At 39.5% G+C, this 26172-nt stretch overlaps 1 protein-coding gene across 8 annotated transcripts in view; it reads left to right on the forward strand.

The window, feature by feature from the left end:
* Window positions 1-26172, forward strand: part of EBF1 (EBF transcription factor 1) — a 279938-nt gene that overhangs the window by 210302 nt on the left and 43464 nt on the right. For all 8 annotated transcript variants that reach the window (XM_054079476.1, XM_054079477.1, XM_054079473.1 and 5 more), the window contains exon 10: window positions 3554-3680. In XM_054079476.1, coding sequence (XP_053935451.1) covers window positions 3554-3680 — 127 coding nt within the window. The remainder of the gene's footprint in view (window positions 1-3553; window positions 3681-26172) is intronic.

The following is a 26172-nucleotide window of genomic DNA, read 5'->3' on the forward strand; positions in this document are numbered from 1 at the left end:
GGTTTTGGCATGTCATTGCTGTAATTGTTATGATGTCTGTTATTGCACCAAGGGTTCCCATCTCAAGTTGGATCGTACAAATGGCTGTACTGGGTCAGACATGGAGGTTCATCCAGCTCGGTGTCTCGTGTTTGGTGGTGGGCAATGACAGATGTCTATGAAAAAAACAGGATGAGCATGTCATGATGCTTCCCCAGAACATTCCACCAGTCTCCAGCTATCTGGGGCTCAGAGGCTTCCAGAATTGTGGTGTCTTTACTTCTAATACCCCTTGATGCTTGTAGCTCACCTCTTCCAGATGCTTTAGGTGCAAATATAGGACAGACTGTGCCTTGAAGAAAGTACAGGCTCTGTCACAGGCTCTCTCTGTGGCAGAGAAAATGTTCTAGGAAAAGGTGGGGTGGGTTCGCAAGGTCAGGCCACAGGTTGACAGTGTAAACAGGAAAACATCCCATAATCCTGGAATTATCAAAGTCTGGGGCAGATTTGCTCTTGCTGTGCATGGACCTGGAGTACCCAGAGCCATGCAGCACCAATTGGGTCACTCAGATTGTGAAATGGAGTCAGGGAAATTTGGAGAGCTTGTCCCAGTTGGTTTCACAGATCCTAGCAGCTCTGGAGAATCAGAGTTTGGGACCAAAGGCGGGTTTTGAAGCAGGTTTTGAAGTGCAAGGCGACATTGTTTGCTCCTTAAAGACAATTTCTTGATATGACAGCAATACATGGGACTACTGGCATGTAACTGAGCTAGCCAGTTCCTTTCTGTGTGCATGAGAACTGAAGGCTGACCCAGAACAAAGATTATTCTAGCTCAGCACTACATCCCTGACAGTTGTCAGTGGCAGATGCTGAGGAGAAAAAGCAAAAGGAAAAGACATGAGTATTCTCCTGGTATACCTCCCAGGCTTTAGTTCTAGAGAAAAGAGGAGTAAAATATACCCTGAACATCCTAAACCATACGACTTCAGACATAATGTTCACCCTTTGGGAATGTGTGGGCGACATTATTGTATATTTGTGGTTTTAAACACAGTTAAACTTATTTACATCAGAGCACAAAGGAAAACCAAACTGTTTGTGGAGAACAAACCAGGAAACTTGCTTAACTCTCCCCAGCTCTCTGTAACAATGGACCATAAATAGGTCAGACATTTCTTGGGAACCAGGGAAGATGAGTATTGGAAAATGCCACAAATTATATTTAAAGAACATTAAAGTGGTGACAGACCAGTAAATGCTGGGAAATTCAAAGATACAACCAGAAGCTGTCTGTATAGCTCATGCCAGAAAGGGGGTAAAGGGTGCGAGGCACAGGCTGATGTAGTAAGACTAGCATGTTAACCATTGCTATTAAAATCCTTGGCTGTTTTTACAAATATTTTCCCCCTAAAAATGTCATGAAACTTTTCTCATCTTGCCAGTTCACCCACTTAACTAGAACCACTTGAGGATGGGATTTATCTCAGCTATGTTTGGCTGCCTACGGTTGAGCATCTAGTCTAAACTTGTCATCTCGGTTCATTGGAGAAAGGTAGATGCTTCCAGAGAGCAACTCATCCCAACACGAGAGGTGTCTAACGCACTGGAAATAAATTGCTGTTTGGCATTGCTTTCTGCCCCCTCTGACTATTGAGGGCATGTAGAGAATTGGCCTAGACTCTTAGGCTTTGGCCAGCTCAACTGTAACACAATTCAATTTAGGTAAACACAGTCCTTGAAGGCTTGATATTTGGGGGTTGGGTTTCTGTGTGTTTTTTTTCTTTTTTTTCAATCCAGTTGATACAGTGAGTATTTTAGAAAAGCGGCAGGTTTCTTTTAAAAATACATACATTTCTAAATAACATAATTTCAAGGCAGAGCCTATAAACGTGGTTTTTTGAGCTCACAAATAAGTCAATAATTCCTACGCGATCATTTCTAAAATGACATATGATTTATGACTTCTGTGGATCTGAATAACTTTTGGACCATTCAATGCTAGTCATTTTGGTTTTAATCTACAACTTGATTTAATCTTAATTTTCTTATTTAAAATATGGAGAACTTCCTACTGCCTGTGCCATTTCCCTCGGTAACGCAGATGGCTCTCAGACAGACATAACTCTCATTCTGTACTTTTTTTTTAGTCCAGTGCCCTAAACAAAGAACTGGTTAAAAGTGTGATTTTTTTGGTAGGACCTCACTATAATTCTGAAATATTTCATTCCTAGTAAAAATGAGAATAAAATTAGCTTTTTACTTTTAGAAAAAAAAACAAACCACAAACCCCACAACATTCTATTACAATGTATTCCCTAACCCAGGGCACAATTCAGCCAACAGTATAGAGGACTCGACTGTTTACATAGGATGACCATGGCTTTACTCATTGTCAAGGCTGGTTATGGTCTTGGTCTTGTTTGTCTCTCTAGAAGTGTGTTAATGTGCCACAGTCAGTTAGAGTGGGACTATCAGTGTGCCAGAGCTGTATTTTGGTTGTTGGGCACAATCATGTCACCTTTTCTATGTACCTCTTTTCACTATTTTTGTCTGAGGGAGCATAATGAGTGAGGACGTTTCAGTGACAGGGAGGACAATGCTGCAGTTTCTGAGTACAACAGAGGTTTGTGTTAACCTACAATAAATTAGAGATCTTCTTGATGGCTCAGATATGAATTTCAGAGACTGTGATTTAAATCTAGTGCAGAATCCTGAAAAAGCCAAAATGAGCTAGAACCTGGGAAGTGCAGCACTAAGCCACCTCAGCATTTTGTGTCAGGATCCCTGGTCCCAGTAGCCAGAAAGGTACATTTGTCTGCTTATTACTGTGTAAATCCACACCTGCAGTAGCCCTATCAGATTTGTGTCAATCATTGCAGTGAAGGCACACTGGAAGTGATGGTTAGATGGTTATATTTGGTATATTTCTTTATATATGGTTATATTTGGTCTATATCTCTTTAGAGTGCTATGATCATTTGCAAGGAAAGATCCAGCATCTTTCAGAAGCCAAAATTTGTATTTCTGCAGCAATCAGTTACTCCACAAAGTTAATAGAAAATCGAAACAGCGGCACACGGTGTTTTTTCAGGGTACAGATCTCAGCTCTGGACCAGTGCATTGAAAACCGTGCCTGGGCACGGGCTGTGCAGTGGATCTCAGCCTTGGCTTGCAGTGTGCTGTGTTCACACATGTTACTGCGTATCACTTATGAATCTGATTTTGTTGGACACTGTCATGACCCCTGTGCTCACCTGAGTGAACACAGGCATCCTTCTGCTGCGAGCTGGCTATGGCATTAAGCCAAGGCTGATGCTTGTACTGGGAAGCACGTGCCTGCCATGTATGAAAACAGAAATAATGTTGTTACAGCTGAGAAGGAGATTGCTTGTAAATATTGTAGTCATTGGCTTTTGTGTGGGTTACATCAAGATTGTATTCAAACATTGACAGGTTAATTACATGTTTCAAAGCTTGTTTACTGTGATCTGAGAGGAAAGTGTTGTTGGTGATGTGTTCAGCATCTAACAGTGTTTTTTTCCCCTTTCTTCTTCCTTCTCAATGTTTCATCTAGCTTATTACTCCTCATGCCATCCGTGTACAGACGCCTCCTCGACATATCCCAGGGGTTGTAGAAGTCACATTGTCCTACAAGTCTAAGCAGTTCTGCAAGGGAACGCCTGGAAGATTCATTTACACAGGTAAGGATGCTTTGTACTAGATATAACGTGGAGAAATAGGGCAGGCAATATATCACACTTGCCAGGGCTTCTGCCTCCGCCATTAAAAGTTGTACTGTATTTTATTATTTTGGCTGAGAATGTCATTGAAGGGACCAATTTAAAGCTGGATTTCAGAAATGGGTGATGGAAGATGAATTTGAAAACATACCAGTGTGGGATTTTTGTTTGCTTGTTTGTCCTCACAATAGGACATTTATTTACCCAGGGTGGGGGAGAAAGGAGAGAGAGAAACAGATACTCTGGTACTTAAACAAACAGAAGACGAGTGCAAGCATGAAGAGCCAGGCATACTAGTGCAATCATGAACGCGCTTTCCAAGAAGCGTCTTACTAAATATCTCCATCTCATGTTGTCCAGCATGTGTTGCAGGTGTTCAAAGCAGCAGCCTGTTTGCCAGCCCACCTCACCGTGACACGCTTATCTCTGACTTCCAGTAGCTTTTGCCCCAGCCGTTGCTGCAGAAATAGTGCCTTCCAGTGTGTTCTGGTGTGGCATCCCACACTGAGACCACTGAGTTGAGTGGTTTAGCCTGAAGATTTATTAACAAAAAACCACGCTAGGACATTGCAGGTGCTGTCGATGTTAAGCCACTCTCAGTAGCGATAAGAATGGCTTGGAAAACAAATCAAGTAGCAGCATAACTTTTTGGAATGAATGTGTTTCATTGATTTCTTGAAAGGTACACGTGCTACAGGAATTAATGGCGTGGTCCAGCTTTTAACGTGTTTCTCATTTTGTGTGATTGTTGTTCAGCGTATGGAAGAATTAGACTTTAGAATTAGACTACTGCTGTAACTGTTTCACTGCAATGAGGTTCATCACAATCCAATGCAATTCCTTTCCACAATCTTGATTGCCTCCGAAACTTTAAGAATAAGATATATCATAAATACTTGTGACCGTGAGGCATTCTGAATTACACTGGGCACACGTATTGCTCCAGCTCTGAATGTACACGCAGGGTCTTGAGGGAGAGGAGAGACTTTTGTGTTCCAGCTTGGTTGCAAAGCTCTCATTTGAATTTTCTTAACATTGAGCTAGTTGAACAAAGGTGCCTTGTAAATCTTTGTTGTCTTTTTCAAATATCCTCCCCTTCAGTTGAGATTATGCATTGTTGTTTGGTTTTTTTTAAACTGAGTTTTGAAGTCTTCATTTATTGCCTTGCTTGACTGAGCAGCAGGCACCTGTGGAGGCTGTGTGTATTTATTGTGTGCATTATGACCTCAACAATGTGTGAGAAATTCATATATTGGGCAATAATGCACTGTATCAAGAAAGTTTTTTAGGGTTTGAATGTGCTGGAACAAAAGAAAAAAGAAAAAGCAAAGGGACAAATTTCCAACTGGTGCAAATTAGCAGTGATTATCACATGGAAGTGCCGGCAGAACTCTGGACAGTTTGACCACAAGTACTTTACCTTCTTGCTTTCTTACTCACAATAAGTTATACTGTCCTGGTTGTCACCAAGTCACCAGGGTGGCAGCATCTTGGGCTGGTGAAACGGCAAGTATGCATGCAGAAGAGGAAAGGGAGGAAACCTGACCCCATCAACTTTTCAAAGACATTTTTGGGGACTTAGTTTTGCTATTTAAATGTAAAAATGGCTTGGACCCATTTTGATTTTGCTTTTCAGATCATCATTAATTGGCTTTTCCAGTAAAAAGGAGGACAGCAGTTTAGCCTGTCTGCCCAGAAGCAGATGGCTCAGTGTGGAAATAAGGTGTCCCAGTAGGGAGAATGTTTCCATATATGCATTTTCAGGTTAGTGTTTAAAACACGTTATTTTTCGTTCAATAAATGAAAGTTATGAAATGCTGAAACACAATGATAAAATGAGAGGTGATCCCATCCATGGACAATTCTTTCACTGACACAGCTTTTATGGAGTTACGGTAGTTACAGAATAGCTATTGTGACTGAAATTGTACCTCACACAATTTACATTTTCCTTTTAAAGGCAAGCTGAACTTAAATGTGGCTTTTTAAAAAGGAGTAAATGAAACTAAAATAAAAACAATTAATGCATCCTGACCTTCAGAAGTGCCTTCCAGCCCTTTAAACAAAATGCAGGTTCAGTACATGCTTGCCGATTAGTTTTAGTTAATTGAAAATTATAGGATTGACCCAAGAGGAAAATTTTGTTTGCACTCCAATCACTTTTACAAATTAAGGAAAATTACCACAATTTTGTTTAGCTAAGGTTTCACACTGAGTTCACGAAATTAGCTCAGCCATCCCAACAAAGTCAGCACTTTGTTAGTGAGCACTAGAAAAAAACTAATAGTCTATGGTGTGTACAAACGAAGCATAGAAAAAGCTATGATGCTTTAGAGAACTAGGCCAAGTGTTTTTAATTAGGATTATTGGTTCATTGTAAGTTTTGAAGAACAATCAAACTAGCAGATTAGCTGTTTCTTTTAAAGCTAGAATTTCTTGCCATTCATTTTTCCCATGAGAACTCGTTTTAACTCCCACATAGCGCTATTTTTTTTCTTTTTTTTTTCTTTTTTTTTTTTTTTCTTAACAAGGCCTGCAGGAAATGGACCAATTGGAAGTTGGGATACAGTAACATTCCCCAGCATCACTCCAGCCGATGGGAGTTTTTCACAATGTTCTTCAGTGAACTCAGTGTTCTGGAACATATTACAAAACCACAGAGGCCAAATGTTTTCTCAGAGGAGTTTGGCCTCTGTTTTTGGCCGAAAACATTTCAGCATCACTTGCTGCTTATTTACCCTGCTATTAAGAACAAGAAAAGGGGAGGGGAGAAAAGGGGGAAAAAAAAATAAAAAAAAGAGTATGTGAGAGAGAGAGAAAAAAAACCCTGGGGTTTGTGGGCGGTGCAGGAGTCGATCAAGCGTAGTTTCCTTTCTGGTGAGAATGTCCCTGCTCGTTAATGGTCCCATTTTGTGGTCAGGTCTCATTTAGAAGAAATTATTTTTAATCAGTGTTCAACAAAATATCCCCTCAAGCCACCTGGCTGTAAACTGTTTTTTTCTTACTGTTAAGTACTTAAGTTCTCAGAAGAAAATACCCAGTGACCCATTAATTTTAGCCTTTTTTTCCCCTTTAACTGCAAATAACTTAGTAACATGATCTCTAAGTAGTCCATGTGCCATCTAGGAATCAAGGTCACATATATACAGAGAAACCCTGACTTTTAAAAGTATTTTTGAAAGAAATAAACCAGTGTCAACCCTGTGCTTAGAAGAAAACATAAGTTTTTTATTTTCCATCTGCAAAGCAAGCTATTAGCATGCACTTATAGAACAATTATATCTTAGGTTTTAGGCTCTGACATTCCTGAGAGAATGTTATAAGAAATAGAGAAGTCTGAACACATCTTGCATATGTGTTCATTTTGGAATAATGTTAAAAGTTCATATTGCACGCAGAAATATCTGAACATGCTGGTCAATGTTTCTCTGTGGTACCTCCATCTGTAAGTCTCTTCTGCTATTGAAGAGCACTGAGTGAATTAAGCTTTGTCTCACAACCCAGGAGTCAAGAGTGTATCACTATCATTATTTAAGCACTGGAGAAACTGAGATAAAGCAAGGGGCCATAAAGTATAGAAATCCATAGGTAGCTTGCCCAGGTGAGCCAGGGCAAATATGGTTGAGTTAAATAAGGGATGAGAATTGGCACAAATTTGTGATACCTTTGAGATTTTTTTTGTTTCTTTGTTTTAATTTAAAAATTGAATACATCTTTGACAGCATGATATTTACAGATTAATTTTGCTTTGGGCGATGGTACTAAAACATGAGATTCGAGTGGGACTGCACGAATGTAAGTGAACTGAGAATTTATCTCACTGCGTATTGGAAAGGACATATGGAAGGTCCATAAATGCATTAAGCTGTGTCTTCTACAACCTGCTCATTTTAAAGTTTTGTGGTTTTGTTCCCAAACTAGAGTAAGAGACTACATAGGGGCCTGAAGTACACAAATAGCTTTGTCATTAAGGTTATGTATACAGCACGGGGTTACTTCAGATTCTTGGCTGAGCAGTACCCCAAATACTGTTCAGAATTGGTTAAATTGCTATTGGTTAAATTGCTAAGATACAGATTGGAATTCAGAGAAAATTTTCATTTGCATTAGTCTTGCTGGGAGGCTGTGGGCTAAACCGTTTGTATGCTGACAGGGTACCTAGAGAAACAGTCAAGTCCCCCCACATTTCATTTGTTACATGGGAAAAGGTGCGTCTCTAGAAGTGCTACAAACAGGAATGGGTGGATGTAGGATCAGCGTAGACACAGAGGGTTTGTGGTGCAGTGCAAATAGCCCAGATGTTGAGAGCTGATCCTTCAGGATAATTGTGACTAAGGCTGAGTAGGTCAGAGTGGAGCACTGCTGAGACTGATCCGTGTTTGCATTGCGCTTTTGGGCCGTTGTGTATAGAGTGATGTAGAAATGCTAGCACTGTGAAGGTCAGGATATTCACAGAATTTCTGGGAAACTGCCTCTTTCTCTGAAATGTCATAGGGCTTCTCAGAGAACTTTTCACTCCCCTAGCTGTTGCAAAGAAGAAATAGCCTCATGTGGAAAAATCCCTGCTACAACCTCATTTCACCCTTTACTTCCAAAAACATTTGAGTCTGTGTACAAGCAGGAGGACCCTTGCTGATCACAAACAATTTGGGTAACATTTTCAAAAGCCTCGGGTTTAGGTGTCTTCATAGTTAGATTTTTATCTTTAGATACTTTAATTTACAGAAGGACAGCGCTACTAGTCTTCTGAGAATCACTGCCTTTTCATTTCTTAAGTCAAATACCTGAACGAGTAAGAGACCAAAAAAAACTACTCATCACCATTTAAAATTTCAGTCTATGGCCCTGGAAGCTGAGCTTTAAGTCACGTACACACATGTGATCAGAACTGGAACCACTGAAAGGTCATCTCCAGTCCCTAAAGTTCCCAACCTGGTAAACTCCAGTGATTCCTTTGCTAAGAAAATTTTCTGCTTTCAACAAGGCACCAATAACTATGCAAGGTTCAAAAGATACACAATCAATGAAGCAGTTTTTAGAATGTAGAGTTTTGGAGTTTGTGGCATTAAAAAAAAAAAAGAAAGAAAGAAAAAAGAAGTGGTGATAAGAGACAGATTGGCTGTCAAGAGGTTCTTGTAGCCCCACTGGAGCCTTTCTTGATCTCTGTGGGCTAGAGTTTGACCCTTACACCACCTAACCTTGGCCATTGCTGTGTATCAGTTAATTCCTGAGAAATATTAAAACCTAGTGAGAGTTATTCTCAAGATCAGTAATACACAACGTCATTAGTTTTACAATGCCTCATTCATGTGTGTTTATTATTGAATCATGAGCAATTAAATAGCTGATTAGTATAAATGAGGAGAGAAGGCCATCATCAACAGAACAATAAAGCTGAAATAAAAGCTTGGGTTTTATCCTGATGTGTTTATAAAATTCTTCACCCTCAAAGATATGATTGTCGTTAATCTGAAATGAAATATAGAGCATGTCACTTCTCCAGAAGAGTGACCAGCTATGAGATCTGGTAGCTAGCAAATGAATGCCATTTGTTTTTAACAGCAGTTTTTATCTGCCTTTCAGTAGTTAATATTAATAGCAGTGGTAGAATAAAAAGTGGTAGAAAAAAAGATGTCTTGAAGTTAAATAGTCACTGGGTGCTACACAAGAACAGAACAAAATCCTGCAGTACAAAAAATGTATAAAGTTTAAAGGAACTGGTGTCATTCATAAAAGCAGGAAAACCCTGTGCTGCAGGTTACCCTGTTCTTTGGATGCTCAGTATAAAGTCTGTTCCTGATCTTAGACTCTGCAAGGACAGAGGAGAGATGGCAAATCTCAACTATAGCACAATCAAGTAAGGAAAAATGAAATTAAATCTGTTGCAAATGTTGACTTCTACAGGTGAATTTAATGATTGTCTCCACAAAGAAGCCAAAACCCCTCGTAACAGCTGTCTGAAAAAATGTCCTTGTGCAGAGTTCACTGGGTTTCCCTTTTATCTCATTGTGCCAAGTGTTTATTCCCAACTGAACCTTGCCATGGGGACACTAGAGGCATCAAGTGGTGTGTGGAGCTCAGAAATGGACCTGTATTTGGGTGGTGTGTTGGGCCGGAGCACTTAAGCTGTATGCATGGCTGTCTGCTACTGTGGGAGTTTACCATAGTCACTGAAGAAACTCACTGCTGGGTCAGAGGCACCCGCAGGTAAAATATAGATGGGAAAATGAGGGAGGGAATTGGTGCAGTCTCTCTCTCCAAGCACCCACATCAGTGACGGTGTTACCTGCCTTTGAAAAAGAAAGTAACTCTCATCTCTGTTTGAGTTTAAGCTTGAAGTTGGCCCTTTCTAAGTTCCAGTCCCTTAACTTGGATGCTCCTCTGAGTCAGTGTTAACACCTGGTCTGCCTGGCCTGTCTGGAAATTTTTTTGGGGTGGAAAAAAATGGTTGTCATTGTTTTGGAACAAGGTTTCCTACAAGAAATAACTTCAGTCTTTACTAATTGGTGGTGAGTTTGGGGATGAATGTTGTTCACAGAAATGTTTGTTCTGAAGTTTGTTAGGTTGTACCTGGTAGAGTGAAGTATGAACAGTGGAATAGGAGGACAGTTGAATTTGGGTTGAAGATTAAGAATATTGGGGATGTCAGGGTTGTCGGTTTTATTTGCAGAAATTCAGGAAAGGAAGCTGGGAAGGATCCTAATTGAGTGTAGGGAAAAGGATGTTAGCAGACAGTGAGGAGACGGTGAAGGTAGACTGGAAAATCCCTTTTGTATGCTAATAGGAATACAGAACCCTCATATCTTTGGTATTTCTTAAAAACTGGCAGCACCACAACACGCTGCAAAAAAACCAATCACTAAAAGGATGCAGTGTACCTGTAGGACAGCTGCAAAATGAAAGCAATTACAGCAACTGTCAGAATAAAGCTGGCTGTGAAGGAAACATATTATTTTGCATATTTTATGTATACACTTTCCAAGAAATATGACCTTTATTTTCTAGTTAGAGGGAAGTGCAATCAGAGCCTACGCAGCAAAGGGTAGCTGGATCATTAAAAAGAATATTTTCTCTGATATTAGAAGTCTAAATGGGCACTAGTCCTTATTCACAACCTTGGCTGTTTCTGTCTGCCCTGAGTTAATAAGTGATAAGGCCAAAAGAGATATAAATCACTGAAGTCCCTGTCCAAAGAAAACATATTGACTACAGCCAAGCAAATAACAGCCCATAACCAATGGTCCCATTCATCATTCATGTAATAGGGATATAAAGTATTCTCTACCTATGAAACCATAGAGTAGGAAAAAGCCCGATAAGCCCCCAATCTAAGCTATGTGATTTGATTATTAAGGGACATGAACTGTTTGTCACATACCTTTAATCTTTAAGATGTGTTGCCATTTCTAAACTATAAATTTGTGGTAAAGGATTAGAAAACTATTAACGATAAAGGTATAAACTAGACTTTATAAGGATCCCTGCAATTGTCAGACTCTTGGAACCTTAACCTATTGAATATGATATAACATAGTTATCTGACCTTCAAAGCCAATAAACCATTTTTTGCTTTTCAAGTTCCAGACTTACTCCATGATAAATTAACCCTCTGGGTTCACAAAATAAGCCTTGTAAATTCTTTTCTTTATCCCCACCCCAAAACCTTTAAATTTTCATGCCCTTGCTTCAAAACTCTCTTATTCCAGACTGAAATTGTTAATCTTTTTTTATTCTCCTTTTAGCTTATGTCAGTTGATAAGATATTATTCTCTCTTTTAAAAAAAATGGCCAATAAAACAGAGAGCTGAGATGAATTTCTAAAAAGCCTGAATTTCACTCTGTTTCTACAGGGGGCTTCACTATCTTTTTTTTCTTAATGTATGAGTATTCAGATTAGGTAAATGCCACAGAAATGGCAGCGGCTGTACTGCTTACCTTAATGCATTTTGATCCTCTGCCCTGAGAAGAGGGACAAGGCATTGTCTTTTTGCTGCTCTAGAAAGCCAAATCCTCGGCTACTTGTTGCCCCTGAAATATTTTGTGGCTGGGAATTTAGCTGTCTTGTGGGTACACGTGTACCTAAATCATCCTTCTTGTGCTTCTTATGGGGTGCAGGAGGTTTTGATTTCTGCCTGGAACGGTGTGCAGTATTTACTATATGTTGTTGAAAAATGGCCCGGCAGTGGGCTGGATGGTCAGAGGTACCCATGCATACAGCACGCTGGCTCTGGCAAGGAAGTCAGAATGTGAATTTAGTGCACAGCTACCAGAGGCAAACTCTTGCACAGCACTACCTGCGAAACAACTTCCTTAAGATGTACTTAATCCTTTGAGGTGCTTGTTAGTAAGCGGTCATTTTGCCTAGGCAGTTTTGTTATGCAAGTGAATGCTGTATGGCTGGCTCAGAACAGCAGTGTGGTGTGCAGCCATCATTCCCCCGAGGCAGGACTTGGGCAGCCTTGCTTGCTTTGCACTTGTAGTAGCATCTCTATGCAGCCAGTAATGCTTATCTAGCTGGTTAAAGCTTGCTGACAGCAATGGCTACAGAGTAGATGTGCCCCAATATAGCCCATGTCTACAGATTCAGGCTTTTTTGTTAATATATAGATAAAAGGAAAACCTTGTACTTTCAGCCTTTCATCTCAGTGGATGCAAGAGCAATTTATTGCATGGAGTGTGAAGATCTTTGTACTTTTCTGCTACCTTGCAAAAACTCACACAGGCTCTTCTGCTTAGTTATGAAGTTATCAAGTGCAAAAGTGATGTGGTCTGCTGTGGTGTCTGGATAGAGATGCTGGAAACAGTTTAGTCCCAGTAGGACTAGGCACAATCCTGGCAGCTTCTCAGACTTGCCCAAAGCACTGCAGAGTTGCCTCCTGGTGCAGGTTGTAGTGCCCGTTGTTACTTTATTTAAACTCAGTTTTGAGTATTTCCATGTGTAGCATTGCAGTAGCATTGCAGACATGCCCTTGCAGGCCAGAGACGTGCTGTATCGTTGGCACCACAAGAGCCAACAGAGGGAAAGACAAGCAACTCAGAAAGGAAGGGAATTTTAACCATGATGTTTTGAATTATCTAAGACATTTGACAACAGTCCACATGTATTTCATGATAATGACTGAGTAATGTCTTAGAGAAAATAGAATTTTCTTGAAGATTTGATCTGCACAGAAGTTTCAACAATCTCAAACTTCCTGAGGTCCTTCTGGCAGATCCCTTTCATCACCCAGTTGCTCACGTTTCTAAGGAAGAACATTGTGGTGTTAACATTACTGCATTCTAAAAACAAAGGTTCTTGAACCCCCCTGAAATATCTCAAGCCCAATAAAAAAAATCTTAAGCCAAATTGTTTGACGTCTGTATATAAGTACATAACCTTTACTGAAGAGTGTTTTGCCATTCTATGCCATTCGTCTGTTGCGAGAGCTGAAGTTAATTACGTAAGTATAAACCCATTGTTACTTAATTCTGCCAAGCCAAACATACGCATATCTTTTATTCCACTAGGTAGGACAGAAGTCATTTAACGTAGGAGTACACAAACATGTTAATATGATGTAAATTAGACTGTGATTTTGCAGCATGTCTGCTCTTCTGCAAGAACTTCTTTCACACCCATGCTGAACTTAGTCTATCAAGTACCAGAAGGTTCATGGTAGTTTACACCTTGGGGAGATTGGTGTGAACCATCCATTTAGTATCACAAAAAAAGACTCTGGATCTGGACAGTTGCCCTTGAAGACCTAACGTCTTGTGGTTTACCATAAGGTAATTGCACAGACATACTGTTATTTCATCTTTCAGCATCTCCTTTGATTTCCCTCCTCTCCCTTCCCTCCCAAATGTGATTTTTTCATCTTTTTCCTGTTGGCATAAATTGCGGTTAACCTCTTTGCATGAAGAGTTGTGGACTTGAACTGCTCTTGCATAGCACCAGGTGTGAGCATTGGTGGTTAAAAAGAGGAAACCCCATTCCCAGCAGACAGAGAGTTAATAAAAAGAAAGAAACAGCAGAGAGAGAAACCCCATACAATCAACTAAGAATCATATTTTTTTAAGTACCCATGGGACAGAAAATGCATATGGAAATTAAGATGTTGTAACAGTCGTCTAACAAAAATACACATTTGTTAAAACAGAAAGTGGCACCAAACTCTCCATTTTAAATCTGTGACAATTACAGAGCGAAATCTATCATGTCTGTGAACAATTGCGAAACTTGCTGTCACTTTTTAGTATTGCAACATTTTCCAGGGTGGGCTTTTATCCCTTTTCAACGCAGTGACGTCCTCTTGCTTTGTCTGCATAAAGAATAGAAATATAGTGAGCCCTAGTGACCCTCTCCTTTGAGCTGTGGACTCCCTTGACTGTCTCAGACATCTTAGAAATGGGTGAATCACCATCAGGAAACTCTTCTATCTGTCTTCTGTCTGCAGATGGGCTCTAAGCAAATGCTCAAATACACGTGGATGGCTGAAGCAGGGGAAGAAGCTGGGTGAAAAGCATTACACCCTCAATGACCCTACTTGTCATGTACTGTGTAGGAAAGTAACTGTTGTCCCAAGTATTACAGTCCCATGATAATTGCTGAAATACATATGTTTATTGTCCCCTTTTTCGTTTTGTTGTTTTGTTTTGGTGGTTTTTTTGGGGGGGAGTGGAGATGTGTGTTGGTTTGGTTTTTGTCCTCGTTTTTTAAATTTTTTTATTTTTTTAATCCTGACTCCTATCCTATTCCTAGCTTTCTGCGAGGTACTTTCCTCAGAGGAGTAAAACTCATCCAATAAAAATGCATAGTTTGTACACTCAGGCAGTTCTCGCAGCAAGCTTGTATTTGTAAAAATGAAAGGCAAGATTTTGCTGCCTGAAGTAACCGTGAGTTCATGTTGAAAGGTCACTTGTGCAAGGGAAATATTTCTTTCCAAATGTAGATTTCTGACTAGTTTCACCACTCCAAAAAGAATTCTCCTCAAAGTTCACATGCATATTGTGCACAGCTACTAGAAGTAGTCATTCCATTGTTGTTCCTAAAAATAGGTCTTCAAGTCGCCATCATACTGAATAACAATAATATTTTCTCTACAGGTTTTTAATTTGAGGTACTTTTGGTTCCCTTAAATCTTGCATTGAAATGTGCATGTCATTTATTTAAAAGGAAGAGAGTAAACCATGCCTCGCCTATTTGCCTTAGATTGTATTTTCCCTGGGTGTTTTTGTCAGCTGAGGCTCTGTTATTTATAAAGGGGCTCTCAAGACAGTGCACAGGTCTGGCAGGTCAGGGACAGGAACAAGACTCTGCACTGGATATCTTTTGTTCTGGAATGAAGAATTTAGTTCAGATTTCCCAAAGACAAGGCCAGTCTGCATGTTGTTTCTTTACCAAAACTCTTTATGCTTGCATCACTTGCAAGTTCTGTTAAAAAGACAAATTAACCTTCTTTAAATTGGGGCGTAAGGGAAAGGATGGAAACGACCCCCTCCTCTCTTCAATTTCCTCCGTTAGGCTTCTTTTTTTCCCACAGATATTCCTGCTTATTAGAAATGGGAAATAAGAGGTTTTCTGTGGACCATGAATATTCATTTGCTTTTTGACAACGAATTTTCTGCAGTTTCCCTGTAGTGTTTCACTCGCTGCAAATGTTTGAACAAGTGAGTTGGCTGAGATGGTCTGTGTTAAGAACAACTCTGAGTGTACTATGGAAAGGGAACTTGTGCTTTGAGATCTCTGTAATGCTGTGCCTGATTAGACCAAATGGATATGGGCAGAAACCTGTACAATGAATAGCAGAAAGTGCCAGGGAAGTTTTTTTCACTTTTAGAATTTTTAAGGTGTTATAGAACATGGAATGGAGATTACAGTACCTCCTACTGTTCATTCTTGTAATTCTGCAGTAAATATGAGGATAGAAGTTGTAGCTGATGCGTAAGGATTAGCCAGGATCCTGCGCTGCTGCCCATGAGCAGCCAGGCCAGGCAGAATTTCAACAGGAATTCAACAGAATTCCTTCAACTTCCATGGGAATCTTCATTATTCTTTTGAATTAGAAAATTATCGTCTTTGGGATCACCCAAAATTATCATTATTTTCTGTGTAGCGCCTTAATACTTACCTTGCATGTTCTGTGGAATAATGTACACAATTTTACGATAACTATGTAATTAACTCACTTTGCTACTCCCCTCTCCAGGGAAACTCATGCTTCTATTAATGCTATTAGGAAGGTCCTATGCATAGAACAAAGAAAGTGGTGCAGCAGATGAGTTAACATGATTTGATTTGCAGATGCTTTAAACACTTAGCAGGAGACAGCTACAGAAGCTAATTAAATCACTCTAAGGTGCACAGGATTATCTGCTTTGTAAGAAACAATTTCAGTGAATTATGGTCGCCCTTTAGCTGAAGGGAAGTAAAAAGCATATTTGTTTGGAATTAAATTTCCCACGCAAAGTGCCCATCAGGCCTCTCTTTCCCTGTACTTCTAAAATAGTGTTCTTTTGTAGCTAATATTTTCTAGGAATGAGAATTTTGATTTTGTAAGAGCGGTGCTGCTTCCAACTTTCTTACGTAAAAAATTTCCTACTTAGCTATTGATTATGATCTGCCTTTAAGCAGTGCCTTGAGTAAAAAATCATGTTGGTACATTCACTACCTCTCAGATACTGCATCTTATTTAGTGTACCGGAATTCCCAGTTTAAAGTAATCACAAAATTTATGGAGAAACGGATAAAAAAGGTTGTAAAATATCGATTTGGGGAAAATAATAACACAACTCATCTATAATAAGAAGAAAAATGAAGCAATAATTCAGGGGTATTGAACGGCTTGCTGCTGGAAGTATTGATCCAGTGCTTTAGTGTGCAACATTGCACCTAACATTGCAATGGAAGAACAACACTGCATTCCCCTGCTCATTATTTCACAGACGCTATTGCCTTGTTATACAGGTCCCACAGAGCCTGGACTGCCAGCAGGAAGTGAGAGGAACCCCCAAAATAACCACAAACCTGTAATATCTTAATGTCACAATATCCTGCTGTAACAACAGGCAGACACTGAGCTCCTGTCTTCCTCTTATGACAATCATGTAGTTTGGCTTTGCTTGAGTTTTGTTTTCTCTTGCTCTCTTGGCTATATCACGTGTATTGGCTGTGTTCTATATAAGTAGTACCACTGTGCTGTCTCTTCTGATAGCGTGTAATCAGAAATGGTGCAATTGAGGGAACGTGTTTTCCTTAAATATTGACTTTTAGGATCCACATATAAAAATTTCTAATCTTATTGCAGTCTTTCCGTACTATGGCAATAAGCAAACATTGTAAAATGGACAGCAAAGGTCAGTGGAATTTTAAAATAAGCACCCCGACATTTCTACAGCTTTAAACTCTGTCACGCAACGTTGTATTTCTGTATATCTGCTGACATCTGAAAAGGCATCACACTTCATTGTTTGGCATAAATAATTTAGCAGCAAGAATTTTATAATGAGCAGAGATAAGATTTACCATCTAAAAAAATTAAGTAGTAAGAAATTCTGCAAGGTAAAAAATAGTGAACTTCTGTAAAAGGCAACATTTCAGCGCTTGTGAAGACAAATGTGCGTCCTGCTCTGTGAGGAAGCTGCTTTATACATGCCTGTAAACTTACTGCGTGCCCCCCATATCTAGAAACATCAGCCAGACCAGATGAGCAAGTTCTGAACACATCAAGCCTCCTGCAAGTTTCAGCTAGCGTTGATCTGCAGTATTTGCACAGGATCCCCGGCACTGTTGGGCTTGTGAGGTTTGTCCTTTCCTCCCTTGAATCCACACAGGGTGGGGAGAGAGTGAAACTGGCACTTCCGATCAGGGAGTGGAGCGAAGGGAGAAAGAATGAAAGGAGGAAAATAATCTGTGGCCAATGCAGAGGACAAAGAAAATTGCTTTCTGTAAACCTCAAAGCCCTGAAGTAAGACTCTTGCGCCATGGATACCAAAGTAAGCACAGGTTGCGATGGTCATAGCATCTCACCATGCACTGCTTTCCCAAGCACTTCTCCCTCCATCCATGTGCATTTTCCCTGGGTAAGGAGGATTGAGGAGTGTGCCGTGGCCACAGCCCTAGGAGCCTTACAATTCCTTTCATTTGCGTGCTTGCAGGTCTCTGCCAGCTCAGGAAGCAGAAAACGTGCAATTGTTTTTGTAACCTAAATAACATTTCTAGTTTAGAAACCCCAGGGGAAAAATCATTGTCAAGCTGGCAGGTTGAGATGGCATGATGATAAATGACTGAGGTGTGTGTTCTGACTCTGCGGGGACCTGTGGAGGTAAGAAAACCCTCTTCTGTTGCACTCTTTGCATCTATAGTCAAGAAGGGACAATTGCAATCTGAAGACTTACTCTTGCCTCTGCAAAGAGGTAGGACCATGCCTTTCTATTCACTGAAGGAATTATTTTCTTGTGGGTCAAGGTGTTTGTGATGTAGCATCTTTTTAAGACACTGGCAATGCTTGTGGGATTTTTCTGCCTTTGGTGATTACAGTCACAAGACAGACAAAATGTATGTTATGGCTAACACAGGAAAGGACTATGGTGTGGGGTGTCAATAGAGCAGTTAAACAGTTCCACACAGGTTTTTTTTTTTTTAGAAAACAGTTTGAGACCACTGTTATTGGTCAATGAAAGTTTTCTTGCAAAAATTTCCTAGGAATTTGTATAACAAAAGCTAAACCTGCATGAAATTCATCACAGATACTTTCTGAAATTTGTGCAGTAACTCCATAATAACTTTAATCCTTCCAGATTTCACAAACTTGGTAATTTGAGTTTTTATGGAAGGTGGGTTGTTTTTCCTAAAGTACTACTTACAGTGCCAGATTTTTTTTCAAGCAAACTGATTTATTTCACATATGCTTTTACACTAAAATTCATTACAAATATGTGACTTCTGCTTCTTTGCTGCTTCTTTGCTGCTTCTTTGCTACTTCTTTTCTGAAGCATGTTTAAACATTTCAAAGAAAACTGATGAAGGCACCATATTTAGATACATTACTAGTTGATATTCACTTTTTTCATTAAAAACAGTGTAAATCAATTGATATCCTTCAAATTTCAAGAATATCCTTACTTAGAAGCAGTTGTTCAACTTGATGAAAGTCAAGGAAACTCTTTAGTTTGCTTAATTGCCCTATTAAATTAGGAATCTAATTGTGAACCTTCACAAATTTTCATTGGATTATTCTAAGAATTATGATACCTACAGTCCTTACAGAAAGTCTTGAATGCTTGGCTACAAGTGTTTAGTGGATTTTCCATCATGCACTTTGATCTCCAGCCTTCTGCATCATAGCCATGCTGACTGATAGGCTTGGTTGGACTTGGGTCTTCTCCCTGGACAGACTGAGCTAAGACCACTCACTTCTGCGCTGGCAGAACTGACACTCTTCTCTTAGTGTTTGCTTTATGCTGCTCTTACCTACTCCAGGACATCTTCCACCTCCTCTAGAACCCCCGTTGGACCATTATTACTGGAGGAAAGCTGGGTAGCCTTTATATAATATCCTGTATATGTGTATTTTAATTATAGGTATGGGTACAGTGGTAAAGCCACACACTGATTTGAGTCCCACATACCTCTTGGGTAAAATAAATATTGGCTCTGTCTCCTGTTGGTTTTCATTTCTACTCTTGTTTTGTTAGTTCTATGAAAGTATTTATCCGAACCTTTTTAATATGGTCTGAATGGCACTGCTTTGCAAGGCACTTTGACAATTGCTGGTACCTTCTGAGAGAGCAACGTAGTTATGTACACAGCATTTTCTTATTAGAAGATTTCCTGTAACACATGTATGCAGCTTGCTTTCTTTTAAGATCTAGTCTGGTAAAACAGAGCGGGGAAAAAGGCTAGAGCAATTGTATTACCTTGTTAAATTGCCTAGAGCTTATTTAGATAAAGAATTACTTCGTGCTTTTCTTAGTACATTGTATGGTTGGATGTTTTTTTTTGAAGTAATCTTTTTTGCATTTTGTACTTTCTTATTCTGATGATGCTGAAAGACAAAGAAACAAACTTGTCTTCGTAATTCACTCCAAAGAACGTACCATCTCTTTCTATTTCTTGTTAAAACCAAATTGTGTGCAATTTGTAGGAAATTGAAGCCACATTTTTCACTTAGCTTTCCAAAATTAAAATTTATGAGGAAAAAGAAGCAATAAAGCAGTTACAATCTGGTCATCTATAATTATCTCTGTGGTTGGAGTAGTTCCACATTTAAAGAAAGTGACACCAAAAGTTTATCAAGCTTGTGTCACTGTCAAAAATTTCACTTCTCTTTTATTATTTCATACCATAAGAACTGCTGAAACCAGTGTTATGCACTTGGAAATTATCTTAGTGAAAAAGGAATTGGGTGATTTATAAAAACAAAGCTTTTCTTCTAGCTGAGAAACACAGGACAATATTTATCTTCCTTACTCATTCAGTTTAGAATATCAATGTTAAAATAAATTTAACAAATTGTGCTCTTTAAGCTGATTTAATGGAATTCATTGTGAAAAAGCTTAATTTTCCTCTAGATCCATTTCTATGTGTGTTTCACATTATTCTTTTTCTTTTGCTGTTGCCTTTCCCCTCTACTGCATTGCTTGCTCTCTGAGAACAATGGAAATGACAGTCCAGCGCCAGAAATCACGACTGCTCCAGCTCTAGAATGTTAGTGGCACTTGCTTTAGTTTTCTCTTTTTGCCTTTTTTGTCTCTGAATTAAAATCAAGCCAAATGATGGATGCCCATTACAATCAATTGTTTCAGACAAGCCTCCAAAAGTATTGTAGGATTCATTTACATTTAATCAAATTACACTTTATTTGCAATTCAGGGAAATGAGAACTCTGCAGTAAATCAAATATTTCCTCTCCAAGGGCCCCATTCAGCAGAAAATATCCTCAGTCTTCCAAGTTGGTACCTCAGTGTATGTAGCGAATCTTCCAGCAGTAGGAGAGCTTGTGCCAACAAACCATCTATCACAGTGTCTTTTCAACTTTTTTCAGGATTGTGTGGACACCTAAATATTTTCCGATGTGAAAGCAGACCCTTAGACAATGAATTGTACAGTGACTTTAAGCCTGTTGTCAGTAGACTTGCACTTTTCTTAGCTCCCTTTCATAGACCACCAAGAAATAATTGTAGGACTCCTGGCATCCTGGGGGTTTGTATACCATGGCTTGAAAATTCAGATCTTTCCTTTGTAGATCCTGCTTTTTTAATGGGAAATTAATGACAGGCACTAAATGTCATTTTTTCTGGAATGTTACATGTCTCCAGAAGATTTCATAATGACTGTGAAAAAATTACAAGTGCAAATATATTAAAAAAACTTCAACTTAGAATAAATTATACTTGGAGGTAATAGCAAAATGTTGGATGAATACTCATTTTCACTCATTGGTGCCTTAAAAAGAAGTTAGAAAACTTTATTTGTCTTGGAATAGGCGATCATAATGCCTCACCAAAAGTGACTCTTTTATCTTTGCCCATTGCAGCACAGAACAAATTTTGAATCTAGTCTCTTGTTGATTGTTCACATATTTAGTCAGCTAAAACTTGAACGATAGCAGAATCCTGATATATCCTGATGCTGCTGGTGACCACTTACCAGATGATGCAAACTGTAGACCCACAGTACTGTTTGAGAAGTATTGCAGAAAACCTTTTCATTTTGTCTCAGACTTCTAATACGATTTTGACTCTGTTACTTACAGTCAGAATTTTAATTATATTTAGACTCCTGAAAGTTCATTTAGGTGCCTGCTAGGATTTTTAAATGGGTATGGGTACCTACGTTTTATGGCTTCATGGCTATTTGCTCCCTGGCTCTAAAATGGAGGTATAATGCAGGACTACTGTAAATTACAATGAATGTATCACACCAAATAAAGCTGAAAGAGCTCTGATAATAAGGCAAAACCCACCACATATGTACCCAAACAAGAGGGTTACTTCACTCTTGCTATTGAAAATACATCTTCATTGCAAGGCAAATACCCTGAAACTTAAGGACCCCACAGCCATAATCTGATTGAAATATAGAGCTTTTAATGCTTAAAAAAAAATTCTGACTAAATCATGTAACGTGTTCTTTAATCCAGTGGGATTGAAGAGCCTAACCAGTAATAAATAATGATTTGCATGCTTAGCAGTTCAATATAATAAAAATCAAACCTGAGTACCTTTTCAAGAGTTCTTGAAACTGAGTTTTGCCATCTGATACTTAGACCAGCCTTCAGCAGGTCAGTGTCCGTCATACGCGATTAGCTGAAGTAAGATGAATGCTGCCTGTTGAAAATATGGTGTTTCACAGAATAACAAGCTCTGAAACAGACTTGGATTTGTCCCATCTCTCCCTTTCCAATAATTTAATTTCTGAATATTTGAATGTTGAAAAAAAAAAGTATTCTTTTTTCCTACTTTTGTTGTAGGTGCCCAGGAGATGATGTATTTAGTTTCTTTTTATCTAAGACTTGTGGGGATAGGATGGGGGGGATGTGTATAAACGGGAGAGGGGCAGATTTAGACTGGAAATGAGGAAGAATTTCTTTGCTATGAGAGTGGTGAGGCCCTGGCACAGGTTGCCCCATCCCTGGAGGTGTTCAAGGCCAGGTTGGATGGACCTTGGGCAGCCTGATCCAGTGGGATGTCCCTGCCCATGGCAGGGGGATTGGAACTAGGTGATTTTTAAGGTCCATTCCAACCCAAACTATACTATAATACTGTGTTTCAGTGCATGTTTTATTTTATACCTGTGATAAACTACTGAAATAGTAGCTTTTGAAGGAGGCTCCATCTGTCATGGTGCTGGTGTGGGCAAATTGCAGGAGGAAAGGGAACAAAGGGGAATGACAGGTCTGGATCCTCTTGAGCAGAGCAGGAGAATCCTGTGGGAGTTTTTCACCTCTTTTCTTTTGCTCATTCACTTTTGTTTTGTGCAACAAGCAACGTTTGGAAGAAAAAAATGGCATTATGTCTCCCTTTGCTGTCTGGAGAAAGCATCTATCAGTTTGCAAGTCCTAGGATTAAAAATCTGTGTCTTTCAAAGCTCTGACTATGTTGAACTAGGATGCATCTGCTTCAAGACTGTTCTGCTACTTGCTACAGGCCAGAGGAAGGATTGTCCTCTTTCTGAGCCTCATTCTGAGAAGATTTTTAGTTCTTTGTTAAGACATAAAAATAGCTCATTTTTGAGACAATCAATTATGGAAGCACATTAGTGTTTAATTTGACACAGCACCTTGTCAGTGTCCGTTTTTTACTCAATCAGCTACAACTTAGATTTATTTTTGAATAATTAACTTTGCCACTGAATGTGTATCATCTGCGCAGTTAGGAAAAGAGACCACACAGACTGGAAAAATCAATGCTAACAAAGTGAATAAATTTTACTGGTGGGAATCTCCTTTCTTAAGAAACATGTAAGGCGTGGTCCATCCCCCCGGCTGTCCTCAGCCTCTGCAAGTACAGGCACTGCCAGCCCAGCGACAATAAAAGGGCTGCCAGGCATCTGCGTGGTCTTTTCAGTGCAAAACCAGAGAGATTTTCCCTAAAGCCCAAGATATTCAATATTTCTGCAAATTCTTCTCTTTGTGGAGCCAGTTTCTGACAGCTGTTATGCCTGCTTTGCGCGGTAGCTAAATACATTATGGGCCAAAAGACAAGTAGCTCCTCTTCTAAGCGTGCGACATAGCAAGATGGTCATGCAGGAGGCTGCTCCTTCCCATCCGTGTTCCCGTGTCCTCCTGGGTGAGCTGAAGTGTTCTCACAGCAAGTGGTTAGATACCAAGATGATGGGCTTGTTCATAGGATCATAGGGGGAAGAAGAATAAGCTTCACTCAAGTTGCATATACACAGCACTGCAGAGCAGAAAGCAGAGATGCCCGAGGCCACTTGTGGTGGAGCTGCTTTGGAGCAGGAACAGCAGCATCAATGCATTGCTCTGCGCAGACTAATTAACTCTGGCAGCCAGGTGCTTAATACTTTGCACACTCAGGGCCTTAGTGAGGTTGTCTGTTCAAGCGCATTCTGGCACACCGCTGATAGACCCAGAAGTATATTTATATGTATTGCTTACTGCCTGGAAAGCAACAAATCACTTACTGATAAGTATGCCACTTCCAGCAAGATTAATGTTAAATTCCTCCTTTTAGACCAGCAATTTGCAAATTGCTAAATTAGATTTTAACATTTGAATACTCTTTTTTCATGTCATACTTGCAGCATCTTTGCTTTTATCACCTGATGTTACTGTTTGTATTGGTATTGAACTTTGAAGCATGTTATTAATACGACGCACGTATATTTCGGTGGCAATTTTTTATAATGACAACACTTCTCATGAAATATACTATAAACAAATTTGTACAGAATGAAGAAATCCTTCATAGTGGGATTTGGCTTTTGTTTTGAATTGGACAGAAGGAAGGAAGGTATTTTTTTATACAGAAGACAATGGGCAATACCATGCTACTCTGAAGGTATTTTACTGATAACTTCAGAGCTGGGATGTTAATTTTCCTATAGGCTGCCAATAATACCTTGAAAACTCAGAAATAAACAAACAGAAATGCATGATTATAAACCTGCATGATCATTTCTGGTTTCCCATGTTAACTTTACAGCATCTACTCTATTTTCTGCATCTTGCAATCTTTAATCTATTTGTTCTATTTCTGCCTTGAGTTAGAAAAGAAAATACCCCAAAACACTGCCACCCAAAGCAGAGATGTTTTGTTGTGTATCCCAGACTCAGCAGTGACCACTGGAAAAAACAGAGGTTGGTTCACTCCTGCTGTAAGTGAAACACTGGAAGTGTCTCATAACAGGACAGTGAGTTTCTGCCTGGTTCCTCACTTCTTTGCCTTTTGCAGTTTGTTTTTGAAGCATCAGCTTTAGAGGTGAGGTTGTCTCTTGGATGTTTTAAGTTCCATACCCATCTTTATTGTTTTATGAATTCTATTCTAGGTGGTAAATTGTGATGGTAGGAGAGAGGCAAAATGGGAAGGAAGTGCTATAGGCAATTATTTTTGCTGCTTCTTCTCTTATGCCGGTGAGGCTCCAGTTTCCAGATTAGTGATCTCTCTGTGGGCGTGTTTAAGGCTACTTAACTCATATTTGGGGGCACAGCTGCAATATTTGTTGATTTCTCTGCAATTGACTTGCAAGGTGATCTAGCTCTGACAATTTAGCAAAGCCCTTGGAGCACTAATTTTGTGATGAGTATAAACCCTCGATGGTAGTTGCTCATCACCTCCAGCACTTCCCCTCCTTCGCTGAACCTCAGATCCCCCCTAAGCACAGTGGTGGGGGGAGACCTGCCGGCAGAGCTGCTGTGCAAATGGAGCACTAATGGTTTGCGAATCTGAAGATGGTTAACTGATCTGTGCATTCAATTAAGATGAGTTTCTCAGTTAACAGGCACCCTGGGAAGAAATGAGTTACTTTCATTTCTGGGATTATGAGCAGTTAATGAAGAAGACATATCAGAATTCTGCCTGTGTTGCATGAGATAACCCTAAAATGCAGTACAGATTTTCAGCTTACTCGTCTAGCAAAAAAACTTGCCAGGTGAAAAGGAGAAATCAATGCTTAAATGCGTTCTCTTGCAAACAGGTTCACAGGGCTGAATGTAAAGTGGCATTGCATGCGAAGTTGGATTTTACTTTATGCTTTTCTTGAGTTCTATCACTTTGTTTGTGACTTGCCTATTTAAAATTATAATTCAAAACGTAATTTAAATAATATTTACCATATTCTTTTTGTAAGACTTCCAATATGAGCAAAACATCTGAGAAAGATGGATGTGTCTGACTAGAGGTGGAGGAGGCTTTGCAACCTGATATATATATGAAAAATACAAACTAAGCTTCAGCCAGTAAAGTTTGCAGCTAGTACCGGTATAGTTTCAAAAAAACTTGCAGAACAGTTCTTGGACAAAGTGAATTTAAGATGAGTATACGCTGGGCCTAAATGACTAATAAGCACATTCAGGAGAAGTAAGGAAACATAAATATTTCACGCTAGTTTTGCACTGACATTGCTGACAAATGGGAAGGATCTTTGTGGGGGTGGTTTTGGGACTTCCCTTTGTATTGCAGCTTTTATAAGGAATAGGTGGCATCACTGTGTCTCATTAACTGTTATAGCAAAGCTGAGCCAGCAACTGTGTCTTAGTGACCAGCTGCCTGGAGAAGCACAGCGGCTTTATCCAAAAGCGCAGATTGGAACGGGGGCTCTGAGTTTCTTGCCGTCATCTTATGCAGAGATTGAGAGGCTATATATAATTGTAAGCAAAAGTGATGGATAATGATATTCCAGGGAGAAAAGGGAGGAAGGGCTGCTTTCATCTGCAGATATCACTCATTCACAGATTTTTGCCACATAAGAATACTCAAACAAGTGAGCTAGCGGCGCATGACACGTTAAGAA

The sequence above is a fragment of the Cuculus canorus genome, chromosome 14 (genome assembly GCF_017976375.1).
Source record: "Cuculus canorus isolate bCucCan1 chromosome 14, bCucCan1.pri, whole genome shotgun sequence".
Classification (NCBI taxonomy): domain Eukaryota; kingdom Metazoa; phylum Chordata; class Aves; order Cuculiformes; family Cuculidae; genus Cuculus; species Cuculus canorus.